The sequence below is a fragment of the Anser anser genome, assembly GCF_964211835.1.
Source record: "Anser anser genome assembly, contig: HAP1_SCAFFOLD_32, whole genome shotgun sequence".
NCBI classification, from domain to species: domain Eukaryota; kingdom Metazoa; phylum Chordata; class Aves; order Anseriformes; family Anatidae; genus Anser; species Anser anser.
In genome coordinates, this window is record NW_028154148.1 from 3,199,763 (window position 1) to 3,210,260 (window position 10,498).

Below are 10,498 nucleotides of genomic sequence, written 5' to 3' on the forward strand. Positions count from 1 at the left end.
ATTTTATTCCTCATACTGCGTGCGTTCGTGTAGAAGCACTTCAGGTGCGTCTCCTTACACTCAGCACCTTGTGGATCTGCCCGAAGGACCTCACTGGCACCCAGCCCCTCTGATTCTAGCGTACCTTCCCTTAGGTCTTCACCGGCGTGCCTGGTTTTAGCCCCTTCCCCCTTCGACTCTAGTTTAAAGCCCTATCTATCAGCCCTGCCAACTCCTGACCAAAGATCCTTACCCCTCTCCGAGAGAGGCACATCCCATCCGGTGCCATCAGGCCCTGTGTAGCATAGACCTTCCCGTGATCAAAGAACCCAAAGTTCTGCCGGTCACACCAGTCTCGAAGCCACGAGTTTATGTGAACAGCACGCCTTTCAGCTTCGATCCCCCCTATCGGAAGGACAGAGGCAAACACAACCTGCGTCCCTGATCCTCTAAGTAGTCGCCCCAAATCCCTAAAGTCTCTTTTGATCGCCTTCGGACTTCTCGTTGCTACTTCATCGCTACCAGCCTGAAAGACCAGTAGCGGGTAGTAGTCAGTGGGCCGTACCAGGCGCTTGACTTTCTTGGCGAAGTCTCTCACCCGAGCCCCAGGGAGGCAACAGACTTCTCTGCGGGTTGGGTCCGGTCGGCATATCGGTCCCTCTGTCCCTTTCAGAAGGGAGCCCCCCATAACAATAGCCCTTCTTTCTTTTTTGAAGGATGATGTGGCAATGCGGTGTGTAGGTCGCCTTGTCTTAGGCGCCCCCTCCAGCTGGGACGGGTTTTTATCTACTTTGTCATTCGGATTGTCTTGTTCTAGTCCTTCATATCGATTATTTAAGGGTAGATGAGAAGGTGAGGTGGGCAGAGAGAGGGCTCGCCTACCACCCCGAATAGGCACCTGCCTCCATTCCCCCCCTTGATCTAGGTCTCCTCCCGCTGCCTGGCAGGAGGAGGGAACCTCCGTCTTCTGCATAACAGGAGACGCCTGTGCTGTGGCAGGCTCATGAACCTGCCTCAGAGAGGGTAGAGTGCACCTCCACCAGTCAATTTCCATCTCCGATTCCCTGATGCTCCTGAGCCTGTTCACCTCCTCCCGGAGCACCGCTACCTGGCTGAGCAGTTCTTCAACCTGGGCACACCTCCCACAGGCATACCCACCACTGCTGTCGGAGACCGACAGAAGGCTGGGGCACACTCTGCAGCCCAGGACCTGGACGGCTGCGTGTTTCCCGGGTCCCTCCGTCTGAGTAGCCACCGTGGTGACCGTGGCTGGAGATGCCGCACGAGATGCGGAGGCCACGGTTTTCTGCCTGGTTGATACCATGGTCAGGTTCTACGCAAGCAGGTTACAAGCACGGAAGGGAGAGGTAGCTGCAACAGAGCGACGATGGGTCCCCGCCCTTCCTGCCCGCCCTTCCTGCCCGCGCTCACTGCCTCGCTAACTGCCGCGTCACTCCCCCGCGTCACTCCCTGTTTGCCGGCCCTGTTCGCCGCGCTCCTGGTCGCTCGCGCTCCCTAAGGGCTGCCTTTGAACGGCCGGGGGGAGGAGCTGTCGCTGACGCTGCTGGCTCCGCCTACGCCTCGTCAGCCTCCCTCACGAGGGCTGCCGGTGCCTGGCGGCTCCCTCACGTAGGCTCGATGCCCGAAAAATAGCCCTGCCTGTCCCGATCCCGCGCTCCGCTGCAGCACGCGTCTGCCCCAGAGCCGGTCGCCTCGGCAAGTGGCTCTGAAATGGCGGTGGTGCCCGATTTAAAAGGCCCGCCGCTGACGCTGTCGCTGACGCTGCTGGCTCCGCCTACGCCTCGTCAGCCTCCCTCACGAGGGCTGCCGGTGCCTGGCGGCTCCCTCACGTAGGCTCGATGCCCGAAAAATAGCCCTGCCTGTCCCGATCCCACGCTCCGCTGCAGCACGCGTCTGCCCCAGAGCCGGTCGCCTCGGCAAGGCGATATATATAAAAATATATTATTTATATATAAAAATAAAAATCCCAACAGCACTCCTGAGCAGTTGGTTTGAATGTGAGCCAAACTGGGGCAAAAGTCTTCGATATTAGGTGTAAAGTAAAGCTGAGATGACACCAAATTCCCCTCTATGTCTGCCTGTAGGACAGGACTGACTCTTCCATTGCCCACAGCAAAGTCTCCTGCTCCCAGGGACACCCTAAGGCAGGACCAAGTAGAACTCAGGAAAGGGACCTGCCATATGCCTCCCTGGATGTGGAATCATTTGGGGAGATTTAAATGAGAAATAGTGGGAGTTTTCCTCTGCTAAGTAGGATGTACATTATTAATGTCTTTCTATTCTTTGAGCAGAACCCAATGCGACTAAACAGCAGATGGCCAACAAAAGCTCCATCACCGAGTTCTTCCTGCTGGCATTCGCAGACACGCGGGAGCTGCAGCTCCTGCACTTCGCGCTCTTCCTGGGCATCTACCTGGCTGCCCTCCTGGGCAACGGCCTCATCCTCACCGCGGTAGCCTGTGACCACCGCCTCCACACCCCCATGTACTTCTTCCTCCTCAACCTCGCCCTCCTCGACCTGGGCTGCATCTCCACCACTCTCCCCAAAGCCATGGCCAATGCCCTCTGGGACACCAGGGCCATCTCCTATCAAGGGTGTGTTGCACAGGTCTTCTTTTTTGTCTTCTTCATTGGAGCAGAGTATTCCCTTCTCACGGTCACGGCCTACGACCGCTACGTTGCCATCTGCAAGCCCCTGCACTACGGGAGCCTCGTGGGCAGCAGAGCTTGTGCCCAGATGGCAGCAGCTGCCTGGGGCAGTGGCTTTCTCAATGCTGTCCTGCACACGGCCACTACATTTTCCCTGCCCCTCTGCCAAGGCAATGCTGTGGACCAGTTCTTCTGTGAAGTCCCCCAGATCCTCAAGCTCTCCTGCTCAGATGCCTACCTCAGGGAAGTTGGGGCACTTGTCTTTAGTGTTTCTTTAGCTTTTGGCTGTTTTGTTTTCATTGTTTTGTCCTATGTGCAGATCTTCAGGGCAGTGCTGAGGATGCCCTCTGAGCAGCGTCGGCACAAAGCCTTTTCAATGTGCCTCCCTCACCTGGCCGTGGTCTCCCTGTTTGTCAGCACTGTCACATTTGCCTACCTGAAGCCCCCCTCCATCTCTTCCCCATCCCTGGACCTGGTGGTGGCAGTTCTGTATTCAGTGGTGCCTCCAGCCTTGAACCCCCTCATCTACAGCATGAGGAACAAGGAGCTCAATCATGTGCTCTGGAAATTGATGACTAGATGTGTTTCGGAAGCAATAAATTTCCATTCTACCCCTGCAGATGACTAATAATGTCAATGACTACAAGAACAACTAATATTATAGATATGATTATTTTTGTGTGTGTTTGTATATTTATGAGTGTTTTCGTTACAGGATTTTCTTTAATATGGCTAAAGTTGCCCATTAAAATGGTATGATTCATCTGATTTCTTTTACAGTATGTACCTGTCGAGTATAGCTCAGAGATGCTGTATATGAGGAGCCAGGCCCTCTGTGAATTTAAGTAAAAAAAGGAGCCTGCACTGCCTTCCATGTCTGACATCCTTCCTGTGAGAGCTGCTCTGGCTCTGCAGGGGCAGTGCCACGTGCAGGGCTGCAGAGGAAAAGAGTCCCATCCCAGCAGCACGGCCAGGGAGCACCAGCGCTTGGGGCATGCCGAGCTGCTGTCTTGCCACTGCCCCCCTCTCGTGCTGAGCCCTGCTGGTGGGGTCAGGCCCGGCTGCTCCTGTAGCTTGGTGCCAGTGCTGCTGTGGGGCTGTGCTGGGACTGCAGGCAGGGACAGGCAGTGGGCACGGCAGTGGCACAGCCGGCCTGCGCTGCAGCACTTCCCTCCTAAGGGGGGATCTCCTCCAAGGTGGACTGACCACAGCTCAAGGGCTCAATCTGCTGTGAGCAGGCAGAGGAGAGCTCTGCAGCCCCAGGGCACGCAGCAGCCCCAGCCAAGGAGTCTGGCGAGTGATTTGACTGCAAGGTCCCTCCTGCCCTAGCACCTCCCAGAACTGGCACGGCCCTGGCTCCTGTGTGTCAGAGAGGCTGGGAGCCCAGGAGCTGTGCCATGGGCTGGAAGGATCACAACCAGATCTCTTCTACCTGGGCAGATTCTGGCCCCAAAAGGGGGTGTTTTGTAGGTATGGTATTACAAGGGCAGTGGTGCCTCAGAAGCTCCAAGTCCAGGAGGAAGCTAATGGCTGTTAAGTGGCCTGTGAGGTGACTTTTTTCTGAAGCAGCTGACAGGTCATCCCTTGACTCCTGGCTGGGATCAGTGCCTTTAGGCTCACATCTGCTGGTCTCCATGACAGGCCACCAGATGCATAAGCTTTGCACACAGTTTGTGAGATCCTCGCTTCCTAAGTAGCTGGTAGCGCCCGTAGAGGAAGAGGTCTTGAATAGGTGTTGTCAAGTCAAAGTGTTCAGCTTTTGCCTGAACTCATCCTTCAGGGCTGCTTTTGTGGTGGTGCAGAGCTGCTGGGCACATTGTGCAGGGTGTTCCTACAGCCTTTGTGTCCTTCTCCATGCTGGCTTGGGAGCTGCTTCTTTCTCAGGAGCAGAGTAGCCCACAGAGGTGAGACAGATACTCTGAGTTCATGAAAGCCATCAGAAAGCTGCCCCTAAGAAGATGACTGATATGGGGAAGTCAGGAGAAGGCTGGCCAGGAGAGATGTGAGATCTGGGGGAGGGAAGAAGAGCTTGGCCAGCAGAAGCTAATGATTTTGGAGCGGTAAGGATGCTCAGGTAATGTTGATCCCACCATAACGCAGACTTAAAGCAGTCATGTGAGGCCCTTACCCTATTTTAACCTGTAACATTAATACCTAAATCTAAATGCCACTCCACACCCTGACAGGAATCCACTGCTCTAATTTTTGACCACAATATCCCTTGAGCCAGAATTAGTCCATAACAACTTTCCCTTACCTTTACTCTCTTGCTCACCCTGATCCCTGCCCTTAACACTAGCATTTAAATTCTCTAATAAACTCTAGTATTCTTGCAGACCTAAAGAAAATGGTAAACCAAAGAGCTTGCACATACCCTAACCACAGACCTGACACCCCAAGCACAACACCAAACCCTCCCACTCAATAGTTGCTTAAGCTCTCACCCAGAAATGTTCGCCGTAGTCCCTTAATGCCATACATGAACAACTAACATCCAAACCCTGTCATCAGAAAGCTGATCCCAATAAGATATGGGGAGGTCAGGAGCAGCCTGGACAAGAGAGATGTGAGATTTTGGGGTGGGAAGAAGAGCTTGGCCAGCAGAAATTAATGACTTCGTACAGGTAAGAGGGTTCATGTAATGTAGATGCTGCGGTAACACCGACTTAAAACAGTCACATATGGCCCTTACCATACTTGAACCAGGAATTTCAATCCCTAAACCTAAGTGCTACTACAACACTCTGAAAGGAATTCATTTTCTCTCTTGTTCACCCTGATCCCGTCCCTTAACACTAGCATTAAAACGCTCTATTTAACCGTAGACTTCTTGGGAGACCTAAAAAACCCTAAACCATAGATCTTGTCCATACCTTAACCACAGACCTGATACCACAAGCAGAACACCAAACACTCCCACTAAAACTTTGCTTAATCTCTAACCCAGAACGTGAAAAACAGGTACCGAGGGGGCTAGAGAGAGGTCACCTCTGCCTCAGGATCTCCTGCCCCAGCAGGAGGAATGTGACTGGGGCAGTGACTGGGAGGTCACTTCTGTCTCTGCAGCTGATAGGGCAGCAGCAGGAACGTGTCACGCAAAGGGACTGTGAGGTCCCTTGTGTCTGGAGGTGGCAGGTCACCCTTGGCTTCTCCCTGGGATGGGCACTTTGGGGCTGACATCTGCCAGTGGCCCTGCGAGGCCAGCAGAAGGCCCCTGCTTGGCATGCTGCCTGTGGGATCCCCTCTGCCTCCATCCCCAGGAGGACCCAGACAGAAAGAAGGCCCGCACAGGGCTTGTCCTGTCCCTTCTGCTTGAGGCCAGGACTGGACAGCAGGAGGCACAAGGCTTGGCTGTGTCTAGCCAAGAAGCTGCAAGGCCAGCAGCAGGCCCAGGCCTTGGGAGATGCTGCTGAGGTGACTTCTGTCTGCTTGGCTGACAGGCCGCAAGGAGCCTGATGGGTTGGGATGCCTATTTCAGGAGTGGTTTCCACCCTGATGGAGCTTTCTTTGGTAGTAGGAAAGAGCAGGAGAGCTCTTTCTCTGCCACAAAGTGCACCTTGGAAGAGTGGCACTGGCCATGAGGAGGCCAGGGGATGTTCAGGGGAACAACTGGTCTTGCTGCTAGAGCCTGAGAAAAAGAAGGCATTAAGTGCCTCAGCCTTTACCTCATCTCTTGTCACCAAGTTTCCCACCACATCCATTAAAGGATGATGATTCTCCTTAATCCTCCTTTATTAAAGTATTTATGTAAAAGTGTTTTTATTGTCTTTGACAGTAACGGACGGAATGAGCTCCAGCTGGGCTTTGGCCCTTCTAATTTTGACCTGCATAGCCCCATAACATTCAGGACACAGCTCCAGATAAACTGACAGCATGTGTGAGAAGGAAGCACAGAGGAGGTAGAACCTGGCAGTCCTCCATCCCCTGCCCTTCTGTGACTCTGTGCTGCGATTCCATTCAGCTGGTTACTCCTCTATTATCCAAACTTTCCTGCGGCTCCTGATGCTGCTGTCTTGTCAGAGATAGCACAATCACACGAAGGTTGAACTGTCTGTCTGCAGACATTAACAGATGACAGAATGGAGCATCTGTCCAGGAAAACCTTGAGAAACTGCGGGATTTTGCCTACAGAAACCTCTTCACATTTACAAGGAGAAGAGCCCAGTCCTGCAGCAGAGGAAGAGGAACCCCACACATTAGGGCAGACTGGGACCCTGCTGAGTGAGCAGTGCCCAGGAGGAGGAGGGCCTGGGCACCACGAGGGATGCCATACGAGCAGTGGTGCTGCTCACCAGGAACCAGGCAAACTTCCTACAGAATCACAGAATCACAGAATCGTCTAGGTTGGAAGAGACCTCCAAGATCACCTAGTCCAACCTCTGTCCTAACACTAACAAGTCCACGACTAAACCATATAACTAAGGGCTATATCTAAACGTCTCTTAAAGACCTCCAGGGATGGTGACTCAACCACTTCCCTGGGCAGTCCATTCCAATGCCTAACAACCCTTTCAATAAAGAAGTTCTTCCTAACATCCAACCTAAAACTCCCCTGGTGCAACTTTAGCCCATTCCCCCTCGTCCTGTCACCAGGCACGTAGGAGAATAGACCAACCCCTAGCTCGCTACAGCCTCCTTTAAGGTATCTATAGAGAGCGATGAGGTCTCCCCTGAGCCTCCCCTTCTCCAGGCTGAACAATCCCAGCTCCCTCAGCCACTCCGCGTAAGACTTGTTCTCCAGACCCCTCACCAGCTTCGTTGCCCTTCTCTGGACTCTCTCGAGCACCTCCATGTCCTTCTTGTAGTAAGGGGCCCAAAACTGAACACAGTACTCGAGGTGCGGCCTCACCAGAGCCGAGTACAGGGGCACAATCACTTCCCTAGACCTGCTGGCCACACTGCTTCTTATACAAGCCAGGATGCTGTTGGCCTTCTTGGCTACCTGAGCACACTGCTGGCTCATATTCAGCTGCCTATCAACCAGTACTCCCAGGTTCTTCTCTGCCAGGCAGCTTTCCAGCCACTCATCTCCCAGCCTGTAGCGCTGCTTGGGGTTGTTATGCCCCAGGTGCAGGACCCAGCACTTGGCCTTGTTGAACTTCATGCAGTTGACCTCAGCCCATCGGTCCAGCCTATCCAGATCCTCCTGCAGAGCCTTCCTACCCTCGAGCTGATCGACACATGCACCTAACTTGGTGTCATCTGCAAACTTCCTGAGGGTGCACTCGATCCCCTCATCCAGGTCATCGATAAAGATATTAAAGAGGACTGGCCCCAGCACTGAGCCCTGGGGGACTCCACTAGTAACCGGCCTCCAACTGGATTTGGCTCCATTCACCACAACTCTCTGGGCCCGGCCATCCAGCCAGTTTTTAACCCAACAAAGCGTACGCCAGTCCAAGCCACGAGCAGCCAGTTTCTCGAGGAGAATGTTGTGGGAAACGGTGTCAAAAGCCTTACTGAAGACAATGTAGACCACATCCACAGCCTTTCCCTCATCCACCAAGCGCGTCACTTGGTCATAGAAGGAGATCAGGTTCATCAAGCAGGACCTGCCTTTCATAAACCCATGCTGACTGGGCCTGATCGCCTGGTTGCTCTGCAAGTGCCGCGTGATGACACTCAAGATAATCTGCTCCATGAGCTTCCCTGGCACTGAGGTCAAACTAACAGGCCTATAGTTCCCCGGTCTACCCTCCGCCCCTTCTTGTAGATGGGCGTCACGTTTGCTAGCCGCCAGTCGACTGGGACCTCCCCTGATAGCCAGGACTGCCAATAAATAATGGAAAGCGGCTTGGCCAGCTCCTCCGCCAGTTCTCTCAGTACCCTCGGGTGAATCCCATCCGGCCCCATCGACTTGCGTACATCCAAGTGCTGTAGCAGGTCTCAAACCATTTCCTCATGGATAGTGAGGGCCACATCCTGCTCCCCATCCCCTTCCACCAGCTCAGGGTACTGGGTATCCAGAGAACTGGTCTTGCCGCTAAAGACTGAGGCATAGAAGGCATTGAGCACCTCAGCCTTTTCCTCCTCTTTTGTAACTAAGTTTCCCCCCGCATCCAGTAAAGGATGGAGATTCTCCTTAGTTCTCCTTTTTGTGTTGATGTATTTGTAAAAACGTTTTTTGTTATCTTTAACGGCAGTAGCCAGATTGAGCTCCAGATGAGCTTTGGCCTTTCTAATATTGTCCCTGCACAGCCTCGCAACATCCTTATAGTCCTCTCGAGTAGCCCGCCCTCTTTTCCAATGTTACCATGTTACTACCATGCTACTACCTCTGGCTGTAGTGCAGGACTGATTCTTGAATTGCCCACAGATGAGTCCCTTGCTCCCAGAGACACTCTCAGGCAGAATCAATAAAAGGGACCTTCAAAATATCTGCCTGGAAATGGGCAATTCTGGGTGATTTTAAATGAGAAAATGGAAAGAGTTTTCCTCTGATATGCCTGTTGTACATTATCACTGCCTTTGTCCTCCTTGTACAGGACCTCATGACCAGAATTAGGAGATGTCCAACAGCAGCTCCATCACTGAGTTCCTCCTGCTGGCATTTGCAGACACGCGGGAGCTGCAGCTCATGCACTTCGGGCTCTTCCTGGGCATCTACCTGGCTGCCCTCCTGGGCAACGGCCTCATCCTCACCGCCGTAGCCTGCGACCACCACCTCCACATCCCCATGTACTTCTTCCTCCTCAACCTCGCCCTCCTTGACCTGGGCTGCATCTCCACCACTCTCCCCAAAGCCATGGCCAATGCCCTCTGGGACACCAGGGCCATCTCCAATCAAGGATGTGCTGCACAGGTCTTTTTCTTTGTCTTCTTGATTACAGCAGAATTTTATGTTCTCACGGTCATGTCCTATGACCGCTACGTTGCCATCTGCAAGCCCCTGCACTACGGGAGCCTCGTGGGCAGTAGAGCTTGTGCCCAGATGGCAGCAGCTGCCTGGGGCAGTGGCTTTCTCAATGCTGTCCTGCACACGGCCACTACCTTTTCCCTGCCCCTCTGCCAAGGCAATGCTGTGGACCAGTTCTTCTGTGAAGTCCCCCAGATCCTCAAGCTCTCCTGCTCAGACGCCTACCTCAGGGAAGTTGGGTTTACTGCAGTCGGCTTCTGTATAGGTATTGGTTGCTTTGTTTTCATTGTGCTGTCCTATGTGCTGATCTTCAGGGCCGTGCGGAAGATCCCCTCTGAGCAGGGCCTGCACAAAGCCTTTTCCACGTGCCTCCCTCACCTGGCCGTGCTCTCCCTGTTTGTAAGCACTGTCCTGTTTGCCTACCTGAAGCCCCCCTCCATCTCCTCCCCATCCCTGGACCTGGTGTTGTCATTTCTGTACTCGATGCTGCCTCCAGCAGTGAACCCGCTCATCTACAGCATGAGGAACCAGGAGCTCAAGCATGCACTGAAGAAACTGTTCAGTTGTCTTCCAGAAGCAATTAGCTGCTACTCTGCTGCTGCAATGGGAAAAACTCACCAAAAAAAACCACGGTGTGACACACAGCCTTGCAGTGCCAGATACCAGGTCCACCAATGCTGGCCCCAAACTGTGAGAAAAAAGTAAAAATATTACATACAGAAGGAGAGAAGATGGATCCTGATGATACAGGACTGCAGGCACCTGTGGGCAGTACAGACACTGACCTGCGGTCTCAAGGCTCCCTGGGTGGGGAATAGGAGAAAGAGGCCAGTGCCTGTCCTGTGCCACCTCCCCACCAGCCCTGCCCTCCCACAGGTGGAGTATTTCTCCCTTACTCGCGCACCAGCAGCTCTTTGCCTCCTCCTCCTCCACAGGGAGATGAGCCACAAGCCTGGCTGTGTGTAAGGGAGCAGCAGACTTGAGCAGAAAAAA

General features: G+C 53.5%; 2 protein-coding genes across 2 annotated transcripts; both read left to right on the forward strand.

The window, feature by feature from the left end:
- Positions 1 to 2,314: 2,314 nt before the first annotated feature.
- On the forward strand, positions 2,315 to 3,277 carry LOC310890535 (olfactory receptor 14C36-like; the record flags this gene model as incomplete). Its single annotated transcript, XM_083852863.1, has 1 exon — positions 2,315 to 3,277. One exon carries the CDS (start codon positions 2,315 to 2,317, stop codon positions 3,275 to 3,277), a length of 963 nt encoding a protein of 320 aa, XP_083708989.1.
- Positions 3,278 to 9,078: 5,801 nt separating this feature from the next.
- Positions 9,079 to 10,210, forward strand: LOC310890536 (olfactory receptor 14C36-like; the record flags this gene model as incomplete). The annotated part of the gene is made up of 1 exon (XM_083852864.1): positions 9,079 to 10,210. Exon 1 carries the CDS (start codon positions 9,158 to 9,160, stop codon positions 10,208 to 10,210), a length of 1,053 nt encoding a protein of 350 aa, XP_083708990.1. The 5' UTR covers positions 9,079 to 9,157.
- Positions 10,211 to 10,498: the final 288 nt, after the last annotated feature.